A 16507-nucleotide genomic window follows, 5' to 3' on the forward strand; every position below is an offset into this window, starting at 1 on the left:
AGACCTGCCCCTGACCAGAACAGTTCCCAGCCCCCTCTCTGCAATCACGGGATGGGGGCTGGAGAGCCTGTTTCCCGCTCAGCTCTGTGACCACAGAGCTGGGTGTAAAACAGTCTGGAGAGCCTATTCCTTGCTGAGCTCTATGATTGCAGAGCTGAGTGAAGAATAGGTTTCCCATCCTGTTCCTCCCCCGGCTCCATGAGACAGAGCTGGGCGGGAACCAGGTTCCCCAGCCCTCGCCAGTAGGGAGCTTTTAGCGCCAGCTTCACAACTGCAAGACTAACGCTGGAAGATCCTTATCTCCCAGCACCAGCCCTGCGGTCACGTAGCTGGCACTGGAAGATGAGGATCTCATAGCACTGGCCCTGAGACTGTGGAGTTGCTGCTGAGAGATAAGGATCCCCCAGCCCCCACTCCCCCATTGTGATCTTGGAATGGGGGGCTTGAAGCTCCTTGCTGCCGGGGCAGGGGGTTATAGTCCTTGCCTGGGCTCCTGTGGCGGAGCCTGCCCCTGCAGCAGGCAGCTCCCAGGGCAGTGAGCAATCTCCTACCCCCTGGTAGCCAGCTGACTGGGAGCAGATTTGGTCTTGGTCAGGTGTCTACACAAGTGCTACTGTGCAGTTAGTAATCGCAAGTAAATTTGCTGCTTGCATTTGCAGGTATCAGATTTACTCATGACTAGCAAGGTTTACTGTACACTAAGCATTTGCATGTGTAGACGCACACACTTACTGTGTAGAGAACTACACTACTGCACAATAAATTGTCCTGTGTAGGCACATGCTGCATGTCCTTAGACCACAGCTCCTGAACTTCAGGTTGTTAAAGAAACCAAGCTCTGTTAACAGAATTTCCTTAAACAAAAAAAAAAATATGGTACTCTTCAGCTTTCTCATGGCCACCTGATGCAGTGAAACTGGCCACCACCCTTGTCTATGGACTGGCCTTTTCCATTATCTCTGTGCAGGGTACACAGATGGAGATACTCTGTCAAATTTTAGCATTTTCCTTTTCAGAAACTCAAACACAAATATGATATTCTCTATTTCTTTTCTTTTTTTTGGTTAAGTTCCTTTCTGTGAACAGTACTCTTAATTCTAGATTTCTGATCCTAAGTATAAAACTATCACTTCTTGCAGATGACTTCCAAAACAGCTAGCTGGGAACAGTATTTACGACTACCCAAAAATCAGATGCATTTTCTCTATTTCAGCTAGGAAGTTTGCTTGAGATCCACAGTGTTTTATATGCATTTCTGTAAGTCCTCCTAGTTTATGTTTAGGGAAACACAAATCTTTCTGGAAAAGGAAATGTCTTTTTAACAATCATTTAGAAAACTGATCTTGCAAATATCTTCAGTACCATCAGCATAAAGTCATTGTTTCAATCTTTCCATCATCTTTTCTTATCAAAGTGGCAAGTATCCATTTCTCCACGTGTAGCCCTTTTTAACCTTGTCTTTGCTTTTGTTTTTAGCCATAGAGTTCTTCTTGATAGTTCCACACCAATAGTTTTGTTCTTTCTTAAAAGGATCCAGTCACAAAGGTATGACACTCTCACTGGTTCTTTATTTTATATCTTCCATAAATCTAATTAGACACCTGTGCTTTTAAATCAAGCACAATCAATCTGAAGGAATAATAATAATAATAATAATAATTAATAACAACAACATGGAGGACAATAATGAAATAAGTTAGTACAAAATAGGTCCTTATTTACAAACGACATCATACACAAGTTCAGTCTCCGATTCCATATATATCTGCTTCCAGTGACCATGTTTTTTAAACTGGCCATGCAAACTGTTCCAGATCTTATAGACTGAGTAACCAAGTATAATGATCACGCTTCTTTTTAGGTACTTATACCACACTTCCCCCATATACTGTATTTATTCAGGAACTCTTCTTGGGTCCACTTATTAACTGTCTTCTGAAATACCAATGTCATTATTTCACTTCGCTGTAGACAGTGACAGTTCAGTAATAGTTCAGTAACTAGTCCAACCTCAGGTAGACTTTAATGTTCAGATCTACAGAATGCTCATCTGTAACTTGTAAAATTAACACATTTGATAGGAAAATAGCAAGACAGAGTACGCATTGAAAATGTCCACTGCAGCTATCGTAGACTTTCTTTTCCCATTTTGAGGGACTGTTATTAACATTCATAGCACCACAGTTTGGTCTCTGTTCCTTCTTTCTTTTCACCTACACAACCATCTTCTTATCTCTGCTTTAAAAGTCCAGGAAATTTGTTTCTTTATATGCAGTATGTTTTCCTGGTACATATTTTTTGAAGCTCTTTTTCCTTTAAAGACAATAAGCTGTTCCACCAAGTGTACAGCTGCAAATAACATGCACTCCCAAAAGACAGGTATGAAGTAGAAATAAATTGTGGTCTGAAACTTCCAAGGGGATTTGGATACAAATAGCAGTAATGTTAATGTTATGTTTGCAGTTATGAAAATATCTTTGAAAGATGTGGTCATCAATAGCCTGTAATTCTGATGTGTTTTTAAATAGGCTAATTATTCTTCCTAAATGTTCCTTCAGAACCAGTAGAAAACTGGACATTATCGGACAGAGATGATTACTTTGACGGAGTGATTTTTTTTTTGGCACTGGACATCAAGTATTCAAGGGCAAATAGTGAAGTCAAGGATACTATGTAAGAACTGCTGTGCACCAAGCAGACTCTTGAACTGTAGTTACCAATGACATGTGTGATTCTAACAAGGGGGATCAAAAAGTCAGTAGTGAGAAGGACAACTCAAGTACAGCCTAGCGGAGCCATATATAAAAAAAAACAAAAAAAAAAAGGTCACAGTGGTGACTCCCACTGATTTAGGCCTGCTGGAGCTGTGAGCATATTGCTGACACCAGCAATTTTTAAATGGATCAGCAATGAACAACAATATCCGTGAGTGGATGCTGCAAATGAGTTAAGAGGTCCCCTACCATTTGTTATTGCTAACATTACTAGATGTGTTTTCTGGACTGCTTGCTCCTGGTAGGTCATGATAAGCAATGTCATTTGCTTTCTGGGGAAGGTTTCTCTTCAGGAGCTGCTGTTAGAGCAGCTCATCAAAAGTAGAATGCTAACTGCTGTCTTTCTCTCCTTTGTTTGTTTATGGCAGTGTCTGGAGGTCGCAGCCGCTTACACCTCATTGACCTAGGTAGCTGTGTGAAAGCACTCAGCAAAAATCGGGAGGGAGGCTCTGGACTCTGCCTCTCATTGTCAGCACTGGGTAATGTCATCCTGGCTCTTGTCAATGGCAGCAAGCATATCCCATACAAGTAAGTACTGTTCTATGTTGACATAGTAGGTAGTTGTAAGTAGCTTGTGGGTGTTCACTTTATGTGTTTTGTGAGACTGAATAGTTATACTTAGTAAGGTCCCCTCTACATGTTACAGCTAGTTACTGGTTAACTGCACAATTAAACTGAGACCAGCTACACATGCAAAATAGCTATCGCACCAAAAAAGGGCCCAGCCAACTCTAAAGTTAGACCTCGAAAATGTGTTCTAACTTTTTAGTTGTTTGGTATCCAGCGTTAATTTGCATGTGTAGCGGGGTCTCTGTCTGGGAACCCTGTGAGTTGACAGACTCCCAGCCACAGGTGTGCATCATGCTCAGCTGGGGCTGGCAGTCTGTGTCTGAGGGGACTTCTGGTTCTGGCAGTGCCTGGCACCTGCAGGGCATGGTTGTGATCATGGTTGTGATCTCCCAGCCTCAGAGGTGCATGTTGCTTCTTTAGCTGAATGTGTAGAGGAGGCTAAAGGAAGCCAGTTAAAGCCTGAGGACCATGGACTCAGTCAAGCACCCTCTAGTAAAGGGTAAAACCTATATTCAGTGGCATGGTATGTGATCCTTTGGTATCCAGCTAGGATGAACAGAGAAATTTTGGTTCTGAACTCAGCCTCTCCTGTTATGAGCACAGAGGTTCTCTGATATACTACTTTGTAGGAGTAGTGGTTTATTTATAACTTTAATCAAAATAATACAATAAAATGAACAATAAAAAGTATATATCATATAATAACTAGAAGTGCACCAATATATCTGTCCATATCGTATCGGCACTGACAAAAGGAAAATTGATGTTATTGGTAATCGGCTTTTTTTGGCCAATGTGGCTGATAATGTCACTGATAAATGCAACCCGGGAGCTTGGAGAGCAACATCCAGCTGGTGAGGTTGTTGGGGTGAAAGGGACATGGGAAGAGGCATGGGGTGGAAGATCGAGGCCCACTCAGTGGGGGAGGGAGTGGGGATGGGACAGGGGCAGGTGCTACTGAGCCAGGGCAGGGTCAGGGGTCCGGGATAGAGCGGCTCATCCAGGAGGTAAGGGGGTGGCTCCTGCTGCTGTGTACATCCCCGGGGGAGGCATGGGGGGGCATTTATCCCCCAGATTTCTGGGGGCTGGGGGTTGTACCGGGCTCTTCCTGGCAGGGGGGCTGGACTGGGGCTGCGGTCAGGGCAGGCAGCAGTAGTGCTGGGAAGGGAGTTTATGGGGGGGGTTACAGCAAATTTTGGGGTGGGTGTAGCGCCCCACTCCGTAGTCTCCCATCTCCCAGTGCTGCTGCCATCTGCCTCGCCCCAGCCTGCCCTGAGTGCAGCCCTGGCTGAGCCCCCCTGCTGGGAAGAGGGCGGCGCAGCCTCCTGCCCCAGCTCACGGAAGAGAGCCCGCCTTCACTCCACACACAAATCTGGGGGGCACATACCCTCTCCCCACACTCCTGTGTCCCTCAGATGAGCCACCCATGGCTCCATCCTATGTCCTGCCCTGGCTGGGCAGCACCTGCCCCACTTCCTCCCCCACCATGGGGGCCTCAATCTACCCCCCCACACCTCTTCCCCCACAAAGACTTACCAGCCGAATGCTGCTCACCAAGCTACTGGGCTGCATATCGGCTATCAGCTCAGTATCACCTGATATGGCTGGTTAATTATTGGCCATCTGTATCGAGCAAAAAAATATCTTTATTGGTGCACCTCTAATAATAACATTTATATAATTGACAGTCATTGCTGAAAACATGCATTTAAATGATCAATTCTACCAGTTCACACAAAATTAAAATTAAACACAGTCTATGACAATTATAAAAGAAAAGGTAAACTGAAGCAGTGGACAGTAAAACAAAATGGGAGATTTCTTTTTGACGTTGGTCTTTATTCTTTGTGCAAGTAATGCACATACGCCTGGAGAGTATAGGACAGGCTCTGAGTGTTAGAAAGAAACCAAATTGTTTTTTCTTCATTAGCCTAGTATTTAACATTTCTCACTTATGGGAACCTCCATTTTCCTCTTATTTGTTCAAAGAACCATCAAGGCCACACACAGTGATTTAAGTCATTCTTCCCACAAGAACATATTCTGTCTGATTGCAGGGTCTGACATCACCTGCGTGACAACTGCATATCTCATTAGAGTGAATCTCAATCTAGTCATGGCCTCTTATTTTTTGTGGTTTTGCACTGCAGTCAGGTAGGTTTCTAGGCCAAAGGAGCGCTCCTTAATCTTACAAAAGGGAAAGTTCAAGACAGTTTCATTGCCATCGTATCCATCTGCATGCTGACATCTTTAATTTTTAAATGTATGTCTTGTTTTAAGTATGGGGGGAATATAAGGTCAGTGACTCAGTACATTTCCCAGGCCAATTGTCTGGAAGAGAAAATAGATGTTCTTTTATCATTCAACCCAGATTTTATTAGGCAGAGGAGAGGCTTCTAGAATACCCTTCTTAAGGTATCTGGTAGATGTAAAGGATCTACTTTTCATCCAGTAATTTAGGGTTCTTAAACGAGTTAAGGTGCTCACGTTTATCCACCAGGTTTCAGAGTGCATGAGCCCCTCCTCCTGCCCCCATCATTTGAATTAGGCAGAGATAAAAGTTACCTTAAAAAGTCATTAGATGTCTTTTCCATTTTCGGGTAGACCATAGGGTCAGCACCCCAAAGTTCTTCTCCATTCAATAAAATGGACTCTGCCTTAGATCTATAGACCTTTTGTGCTGCCAGAAACACTCTTATGCCTAACTTATTGTAAAAGAGTATAACTGTGCCCAAGGGCTTATTTTGCTCTAATGTTTACATTTTTAGTGTGCTTATTCCCAGTCAGATTTTTGCTAAAATAGATTCCAAGGTATTTAAAAGAAGACACCACCTCAAGTTTCTTTTCCTGCAAAAACCAAACTCATTTCTTCCTTCCATTCCCAAAAACCAATACCTTGGATTTAATTGTTGATTTCCAAGCTATTTGAGGTACAGTACTTCTGAAAAGCACCTAGTAACCTTTGGAGGCCTATTGTGAGTATGGGTACGTCTACATGTGCCTATCTAAGGTGCAGTTAGCCATTTTTAAGGTGCATTAAGGGCACAGACCTACACATATGCACCCTTAAAATGACAATTTTAGGCTAATTGCACCTTAACCCATGTGTATATAACTTAAGGTGCCTTAATGCTGTCCATGTCGACTGAGCAGGCTGAAGCCAAGCCTGCGGGGCCCCGTGCTGTTGCCAGGTGCTGCCAAGATAAGGACTTGGTGAGTTCTGCTCTCCAAGGCATAGATGCTGGAGTTGGAGTGGTGGTTCCAGAAGCACTAGTACCTGTCAGTGTGTTGACTGACTTGGAACTAAATTGGCAGAGGGGCAGGAAGCGCGAGGGCTCCTGTCAAAGCACAAGGGAAAGGCCTCCTCATGGCCCCCTGCAGGGGAAGGGGGCAGCATAGTGCAGGCAGGGCCTTTGTCAGTGGCTCCCCTGTGCCTCTCCCTTGGGGCAGGTTTGCTGGTTGGGCAATGCAGCCCTGCAGGAGTGAGATGCCTTGCTGCCCTCCCAGGATTCAGGTATCCTTAAAAACCATTGCTGGGGCTCCTTCATGGAACAGCAGGCAGGCTGGGACTGCATCTGCCCCCAGCACAGCTTTCCCTACTCCACTCATCTCCACCCTGGGCAAGCGCCTGGCTTCCCTGCTGGACACTGCCCATGGGAGAGGTGGTGTCAGCTCCTGGAGGATCTGCATGGCTCAGCCCGAGCAGGGTGAGTGCAATGTGGGTGGGGGCTAGGCTCTCTCCTTGGCTTGCCTTATCCATGGCTGAGCCCCCATCCATGTTGCACCCAGCTTGCCTGGGCTGAGTTGTGCAGAGCCCCCAGGAGCTCATGCTGCCTCTCCCATGAGCAGTGTTTGGCAGGGAAGCCGGGTGGTTGCCTGGAACAGAAATGGGTGGAGCAGGGAAACCTGTGCCAGGCTCTAGGGGCAGCCACAGTCCCAGCCTGTTTGCTGCCCTGGGTGGGGGTCCCAGCATGGGCTTTTAAGGGTGCCCGAATTCTGGGTGGGCAGTGAGGTGTTTCACCCCTGCAGGACTGCACTGCTCAGCCAGCAAACCTGCCCCAAGGGAGAGGTGAAGGGCAGCTGGTAGCAGAGGCCCTGCCCACGCTGTGATGACCCTTTCCCCTGCAGCGGGTTGCGGGGGGACTTTCCCTTGTACTTTGACAGGAGCCCTTGCACCTGCTGCCCCCTCTGCCGACGTAGTCCCAAGTCAGTCAGCACACCAACAGGTACCACTGCTGCTTCAGTTCCAGCATCTGCACCTTGGAAAACAGCACCTGACACTTCTTCATCTTGGCGGCACCCAGCGGCCTCACAGGGTCCCGTGGGCCTGCTCCAGCCTGCTCTTGTCCAATGCTGGGGAGGCAGGAACACAGGGAGGGGTTTAGGCCAAACACGTTTGGGGGGACTGGAGGCTCCCACCCCTTCAACCAGTGCTGGGTTGTGCCACCCAGCTATGCTGCTGCGGGCTACAGGGGGTGCTGCCTAGGGTGCTGTCCAGGGCAGGCTACAGGGGCTGTCCAGGGTGCTGACAAGGGCAGGCTGCAAACTCATTCACCCAGCGAGCCATGTTAAGAAACTTTAAAGCATTCATGTGTAGACATGTACTTAAATTGCTTCAATGCGCTATCGGCTAAGGTGCATTAAGTATAGGCACATGTAAATTCACGTGTATACACACCCTTTTAGTGCATCATCTGGATAAAGCAAGACAGGGATGGGGTCATTCCCTATTATGGATACATGGAATTGATTCTCTGCTAGCACCTGTTTTAGCTCATTCAGGAATAAAATAAAAAGTACTGGAGGAAGCAAACATCTTGTTGTACCCCTCTCATACTTGGGAAACTTTTGGGTTTACCACCAATCCTATAGTTGTATATTTGAGAGCTTTATCTTTTGATAAGAGAGCTTTATCCATTGATGTTGTTGCCAAGTTCTTCCATAATTTTAATCTGTCTATGGAGTCAGAAGCTCCATTGAGATCTATGAACGCTACACACAAATGATTTTGTCTTTTTACATATTTAGTTGTAACATTGTGCAATGGTCATGTGACATTGCTTATGTAACTCTGGATTCCTTACATATGATAACCCTGACTTAATCAACCTTTTGATTTCCTGAATTGCATTGTTTTGGGCATATCCTTATCTTCAGCGGTGGTGGCTAGTACAAAAAAGGTCACATTGACTTGAATATCCAGAGGAGTAAAAATGTGTACTGTAGCCCATAGTTTTCATAGGTGTTCAAAGATCTGTAGTCATCTGAGGCCTTAGGGAGCCAAACTCACTGTCTGTTCCAGAAGAACAAACTTTTCTTGTCTGAGGGAATATTCCAGAAGAAACGGGGGGCTAAAACTCACATTTTCCTGTCCTCTGTGTGAATTTAGTCTTTATTAGCTTGTGAAACATATAATATACTGAAACTGCAGCGTTATGAGCTACAGTTTCTTCATTTTCAAAGTTCCTGAAATTTTTATAGTCTTGTGTGAATTTGAGTGGCACCTTTATGCTTGCAAAAAGATATGTTCCATTTGTCACAGCAGACAACTAACCTGTGCTACTGCAGTTAGCTTCTGGAAAATTGGAAGAAATGTGCACATAGAGGATATGTTGTGTCCTCATTTCTCTTCATTGTTGTCTCAGACTATTTGTCATGTGTGCCAGTCTGAGGACAAGTTTGGATTCAGTATCCAACCCAGGCAATCACATAGCCTCCCTATCCAAATACTAAATGATTCTGACTTTGCAAACGTTATTGTTTTCCTAGAAAGTGTGAAGTGTAGGTAGCAGCAGCTATAGCTTCCAACATCATGAGCAAAGACTAATCTCCTGGTCAACATCTAATAATCTGGAGTCCTAATGAATGCCACCATTCATGAAGGTGACTTGGTGAGGGCTGGAGGTGAGAGCTGTAGGAAAAGCTATGTGAACTAATGTGAACTATCCTGTTAAATATTTTATTCCCTGAATTTCCCTTTTTACCCTTCATATAAAGTTCACAGACTGATGATTAGTTTCTCAAATATATGCATGAGTTGAAATTATTTTTTTCTTGGTATTGGAAATTAAAAATTCAGGTTTAATTGGAACTGGTCAAAATGGTTTTGTTTTTCATCCTAAATTGGATGACTATAACTCTATTCTTCAGGTTTCTGGTATTTAATGACTTAACACTTATTTTACAAGAGTACTTGGCTGTGCAAACTTAACATCTGCCTTTCACAAATGTTCATGCTATTAAAATTCAGTCAAACTCAAATAGGTTATATGAATTCATAGAAAAATATATCAAAATGAACTGTATTACTTGCCAATGTAGTATTTATTAAAAATGCCTTATCTTTCTTTGTGGATTGAAAAGAAGACAGCCTAAAGGAGAGGGAAAGGATGTTAATGAGGGTCCCTGGGCTAGAACTTAAACATACAAAGAATAGTTACCAAATACAACAGCTGTCTTTCTTGGCAGTGCCTGATTTGGATGGAGAAAGGCAATACCAAAAATGTCTTCCCCTTGCTGCACTGGCAATGTCTCCCTGCAGTGATTTCCAGCTGTTACCCTGTGCTACTTTTGGGTTTATATACTTTGGGTTGGCAGAAGTGCCAGCATGGTTGTTCATATATGTATCTGTCTTGTGAAAAGGAGCAAAAAGCTTCCAGTTGGTCAGCATCTCCTGAATTTGTTCATAAAAGTAAAGCCTGCACAAATGATTTGCCAGCTGTCAATCAGACACAACCTTCATAAAAATCCTGTCTGAGGAGCTGGTTGGAATTTAATTTGGTAGAATGTGCTAATATATTTTGGACCAGATTGTCTCTAGCTCTGACAGGGGAGATGAGAAAAGGTAAAATTTCCTTCCATTTCCTGGCCTTTTCAAAAGTGACAGGAATAGTAGTCTCCTGTCCACACTCTCTCATTTACTAGTTGTGTGCCACATTGCCCCAAAGAGAAATGATGAGAAATAGGGCCAGGTCCATGGTGCATCACTGGGAACAGACTGCACTTTTTGAAAGGTCTTTGTAACCTGATAGCTCATCTCGCAGATCTCCTCACATGGTGTATCTCAATGAAAGCTTTTATCCTAGAGCTGTGCCAGGATTCCAGCTCTTCTAGGAGAAGGACACGTTATTACACTGTTAAGGATAAAATATGAATGTAAATATTTGTGAACCAGCCAGTTTGTGAGTGGTAGCACCCTCTGTATATGACATTGTAACGCTGTGCGTGCTCTCAGCAAACTTCTGTAGAACACCATACGGCATGAAGCACCTATTAGTATTCATGTTACTAAACAGCCATTAGTATTTATGTGTCAGTCTATCAATACACACCGTATGGCTTTCTGGGAGCCTTGTCATATTGTAGCATCTCGTAACATGCATATGCCACATGCTTTAAACAACATCGACGTAAGATTTTATTTTTACTGTAGCAGTTCAGTACTCTAGACTGTGAATGCAAATCTGCATTGTGCTGGGAGGCCTCACCTTCTATTCATTGTGCAAACTGAAGTGTGAAAAATGGTGGTCGAAATCTATAGCTGGGGAGACCAGACTTAGCTCCATTGACTTCAGTGGAGCTGTGGATATTTATGCCAGGGGTTAATTTGGCTTTGTGTATGCCATCTCCATGAAAACCATTTGCTGTACTGAAATAAATTTTGGCTGTGTCTTCATATCCACAAGGCTTTGGAGTCTTGGAAGCCAATAACTTGAAAGCCATTTTCCCAGCAAAATTAAAACAGATTGGAAATAATAACACCAATTGAAATTAGCTGCAGCATAAACTCTACAAATAGAGAGCTAGCAAAGCAAAGTAGGAATAATCAGGCTGGATATTTGGTTTGGAATTCTGTTTTCAATCATGGTCAATGTCAGAGGAAGGGGCAAGAATCCCTTTGGGGATAACCACGTGCAATAGATCAGGGTTACACCGTGGAGTATGAGAGCTTATGCTGGTGAGATATATGTATATACATATTCTCTCTGTCTCATGCGTGCGCGTGCGCACACACACACACACGCGCACACTCCCATCTAATAGAAATCTGTTTTCTTAGAGACCATATACATTTCTATTCCTTTTATAACTCTTACTAAGCTCTTGGCTTCCAGCATATCTGCACCAGTGAGTCTTACCAACTAACTGTGCATTATATGTAAAAAATAATACTTCCCTTTATCAGTTGTAAATGCATTGCTGTTTGATTTCATCCCTGTCCCATTGTTTTTATAGTAGCAGTGTGTCCCTCAGAAGAATGGGAGAGGATTGTTTCCTGTGTTTGAATGTAAAATAGCTGCATACAGTTTAGAAAGATTCAGCTCCCCCCAACTCTCAAAAAGAGGAAGGAACTAAACCTGAGAGCTGACCAAGTCATCTAAACCTTAAGGCTGCTCTGGGGAAAAGGCTTTACTGAGATGTGTGCAGTAATTGTTACTGCTATTTTATTTCTTTAAAAAAGCACTCAGATTTACATTAGTGCTGCATTATCTGCTGCTGATTTCCGAGAGGAATGTTTTTAAACCCTCAAATGAATATCTATTTGCACAAACTCCAGATACTGGTTTATATAGCTCACTATTCAAAAATGACTCTGGTTGCTAGGCAACAGTGGTGGTGATAATTCATGGTAATGCTGTTTGGGAAATAATCATTTTTATACATTTTAATGAGCATGAGAATGCAAGGGAACTGCGTTTGGAAAAGTGCAAGGATGTATGAATTCCTTTTTTTCCCAGAAATCTCTGCTGATTTTATTTTATTTAATAAAGCTTGTCTTGTAATGTGCTGTCTAAATTTGTTGTTTTCTTGACAGAATCATATATTTTGACCTATCAGTGCTTATTCTGTGAAGCAGTCTGGGACAGTGGATAGGTGGATTTGAGCCCCAAAACCTTGATTCTGTTCAGTATACTGCCATAAATTTGTATATTTACCAACATAATTACACAAATGCTACAGTATCTCGAGTTTGTGCTGAGACCATGTGAAGTACATTAGTATTCCTAATCTGTACATGGAATGCCAAGGCAAAAAGGATATTATGTGACAAAGGAAGTCTATGCCAGAACCTAAAACAGAAGCCAGATCTCTTGAGTCTCAGTCTAATACCTTGACCATGAGACCATCCTTCCTTTCTCACTATGTGGCCTTGGGTAAATCACTTAACCTCCTGCTGTGTCAGTTTCTTCAAACCAAGGGTGATGATAATCAGCCATACTTTGTTAAAAATGTATTCCGACCTAGGGGTGAAAAGGACAACATCAAATCTGAGCATTATTAGAAAAATATTTTCTGGGTTTGATTCATCCTAATGTAGAAATGACTTAACAGTGAAGACTTAGGGAGTTGCACCAGTATGAAATGGCAGCAATGGAGGGGAGAATCTGGCCTTTTTGATTTGTTTTTCACTAAAGCAAGAAGAGGAAGAAGTAGAAAACTATTGGGTTAAGTTATCATGGTTAAAAGGTTCCCTCCAGTGATATGTTGTCTGTTAAATTCATCATCCGAACCTGTGCCTCATTCTTTGGTGTAAAAAAGAAAAATGTTCATCCGAATGAACAGCACGAGCTTGATTCTGTTCTTGGTTAAATGGGAAAGTAAATCTTTAGTTGTTTATTTAAAGTCAGTGGTGTTACATCTGTGTAAAATGGCAAGAGACAATAATCAGAACCTCAAATGCTTCTGGTTTTGCCTTCACTGCATTGTTGTTGTATTCACTGATTTAGTTACTGTTTTTCTGTGCTCTAAAGAAACAAGGGAGAGGAGGAAAGCTAGAAAAAAACATAAACACAAACTAAAAAACTTAACACAGAGAACTATCTGACAACTGAAGCACAGAGGCTTCACTGATTTCTGTTTGTAATTGTGCTCCTTGCCATATGCTTCACATACCATCCACTAGAATGTAAAGCTGAAGAACTTGTATTGGGCTTGTCATAGATGTCAATCAGGAGTAATTACAGGGACTTGCACTGGTATGAAACAAATTGAATTGAAAGACTCATGCCATTAAATGAGGTAAAGTCAGACTGCATTGATAGCCTCAATGGGCCAGAGAGTCCTTTAATTTATGTGAAGGTAAACCAGTAATAATATACTGTAAATGCTGTCAGTGTGGAATCAGATCCAGCATAGACAGCAAAAAAGATGCTGATCGGTCCACCCCCAAATCTTCAGCTGTACATGCAGCAGTGCCATATGTTTGTGCCTCAGTTTATCTTCAACAGTAGTCTCCCTCCTGACTTGGTGATGGAACCTGTCACTGACTCCCCCTCTCACTCCCAAACCACTTAGAAAAGCAGTTTCCTACATCATGTAAGAAAAAGCAGAATGTAAGAATTGACAGCGGAATTGTCAATAATAATGAATAAAGGCTATTTCAGTTACAATAATATTTTAATGGCCAAGTTTGCTGCTTGATAGAGTTCTTGTCACCTTGAAGGCCCTCAGTCAAGACCCTGGTCTGTGTACATGATATTCCATTGAACCTTGGGTTATCACAACTTGGACCATCTCTTTTTAGCCCACACCTGCTCTCGCTCGTCTTGGACGGCCAAAGCCAACTCGAGGTGATTCAATAATTACTCGTTTGTCGGGGAGGGCTGGTGAATAGAGAGGCTGAGAAAGCTTTATGGTTGTAAAACTTTACTTACATTGCTTGCTGTTGCGACGAAAATGGTCCGGTCATCTGAACAACTATGTTAGTTGTTCCAGCTGGCAGGGCTCAGGCCAGCACGTCTGTCTACAAATTGGGCCGGCAGGGAAAGGGATACGTCTGGGATTGCGCTCGACGACGGGGAGACGAATCGATAGGTGATCAGTCTATTGATCAGCTCAGCCACGAGTCAGATCTCTTCAGAAGCACTCAGCAGCGTGCTCAAAGTTCTCCGACTTGGGCGGAAGTCACGCTAATTTTTAAACTGCCAGCAAGCCAATGACTAGCCGCCACGTGTGCATAATTTAGAACTAGCCAATAGCGGGACACAAATTTACATTTGAATGGCGGGAACTCTCTTGCACCGGAGGTTTTCTGCAACAACAGAAAGCCTTTACTTTTGCAAGAGGCTCTCATGTGGTGGGAAAATTCCACCGTGCCGAGGCACCAAAATCACTGGGTTGTGACACCGCTGAAGTGAATGACAGGGCTGCTCTTCACTTTGTTGCAGACAGAAACAGGCTCGTGGCTACTTGAGTCCATGGGCCCAGGTCTCGTAAAACTTGCATTGTATATACATATTAATTCCATTGGCTTCAGTTACCTTTTATGCTTATCTGAGATCACAGTGTTTCTACGTTGCTGTATTCACCCCATGATGTGTCCTCCTCAGTACATGGACTTTGGCCATGTTCCAAATTCCATCAACGTCATTAAAAAAAACTTGTGTGGACTTCACTGGGCTCAAAATTCACCCATGGAACTATAAACAGAAGTAAAAAGAGGATAGATAAAAGAGAAAGATGAGGGCAAATAAAAGTTAGAAGGAAACCAGGGAACTAGAAAGGGCAGAAATTATGCTGGAGAGAAACAAAATGAAAGAAAAAGCAATGAAGCCTAGAGGATGCAAGAATGCCCAGTGTGGTAGTGTCAGAGCTGTCCCTTGAGGGGGGAAATTGGAACGACCACCCTGGACCCCGTGCTTCAGGGGGTGCCGTGGACAGTGCCGTACAGACCCCACAGACAGCGCCATTTGCATGTGCCAAGGGCAACACCACTCCGCGTGGCCACCGTGCACTGCTGGCTTACCACTCCAGCTGCTTGCCACCCTCCCCCCATGCAGGCTGATATGCCCTGGGCCCCGCACACCCCTAAGCTCATCCCTGGGTATTGGGAAGGAAAAAGTAAAAGAGAGAACTTTATAGCGAAGGAGGAATTAGAGTAAGAAACATCACTGATGGATTAAGCTTTATGAGAGTGTCATAGAAATGTTGATGATTGTGAGATAACTATCTTACAAGTTAGAAAAAAGCTAGAAACCTTTGTGTTCACTAATCTGTAAAGAATAATTTCCATCACTAGCTATTTGAAACTTCAGAATCAAAGTTTTTGCATGATGCTGGCAGGTAAATTGTCCAGGTCCTAGCTAAAGGCAATTCAGTCTACTTGAACTATGCTATTTTAGGCTTTCTCTCACTAAAATGAACTTTAGAAGTTGTGGAAAGTGGAAAAAGAGTGAATGTAGTAAAAGATCAGAAGTGAGAAGTGAGGACCACAGACATGTCAGGGTTGAGCTGATGAGTTTTTTGGAGCATGTGGCTACTAATCTCATTTTAGGGATTTTCCATTGTTGATTTGTTGGTTGTATGGCTTTAAGAATTGGTTACACAGATACTTTTATGGGATGGTTTGAATGCCTTGAGCATGGAGTTGAACTAAATGACCTCCGGAGATCCCTTCCAGCCTTACTTTTCTATGCTTCTGTCATTTGCTGGTTTGAATTTCTGATTGATTTGTTACAGGGATCCACCTGATGTGGAAGGAGTAGGGCCATGGTAGTTTGCAAATGTAGGAAACCTCTTACCTGCACTTCATTGAAAAAAATCAAACTCTAGCTCAAGAATATAAGCATAACAAAGTATTGAAATTCACTTGCCAGCAACACTAAGGTTTGCAAGCAATGTGCATTGCTCTGAGGGAGTTTGTATAACTGAGACAGTCTGAAGCCCCAAGACTGGACTGTGTCTGCATACACTTATCATAACTTGCTTGATCTGTGGGTTAACAAAGATAACAAGCCACATCCTCAACTTCTCTAAATTGGATTAGCTTCAGTGGAGTTTTGCCAAATTATAACAGTTGAGCATCTTTTCCAAGGACTCACAGGCAATGACACAGGTCACAGCAGTTGTACTGAATGGTCTTCCTTAGCATTGGAGTTTCATACTGGTAATCCCAGACATAATAAGGATAACACAAGGATTATAACTGAATTATGTTAGTCTGGCAAGTTCAAAGACCCTGATACTCTATTCTGCTGATTTTGTAGAGTAACTCAGTTGACTTAGGCTCCTGGTTACATAAGATCATGTGAGAGAAGAATCTGCCCCCCAAACTTGCTCTATCAAACCTTTTTAAAAACACTCACACATTTATCTCATGTAGATCCTTTAGTGTGCAAAGAATGATAGATAAAGAAAATTAAAAGCAAAGTGTTTGTGGTTAG

At 43.1% G+C, this 16507-nt stretch overlaps 1 protein-coding gene across 1 annotated transcript in view; it reads left to right on the forward strand.

Moving 5' to 3' along the window:
* Positions 1–16507, forward strand: part of KIF26B (kinesin family member 26B) — a 498361-nt gene that overhangs the window by 395821 nt on the left and 86033 nt on the right. Inside the window, exon 10 of the mRNA XM_059716126.1 lies at positions 3143–3302. Coding sequence (XP_059572109.1) covers positions 3143–3302 — 160 coding nt within the window. The remainder of the gene's footprint in view (positions 1–3142; positions 3303–16507) is intronic.

The sequence above is a fragment of the Alligator mississippiensis genome, chromosome 1 (genome assembly GCF_030867095.1).
Source record: "Alligator mississippiensis isolate rAllMis1 chromosome 1, rAllMis1, whole genome shotgun sequence".
NCBI lineage: Eukaryota > Metazoa > Chordata > Crocodylia > Alligatoridae > Alligator > Alligator mississippiensis.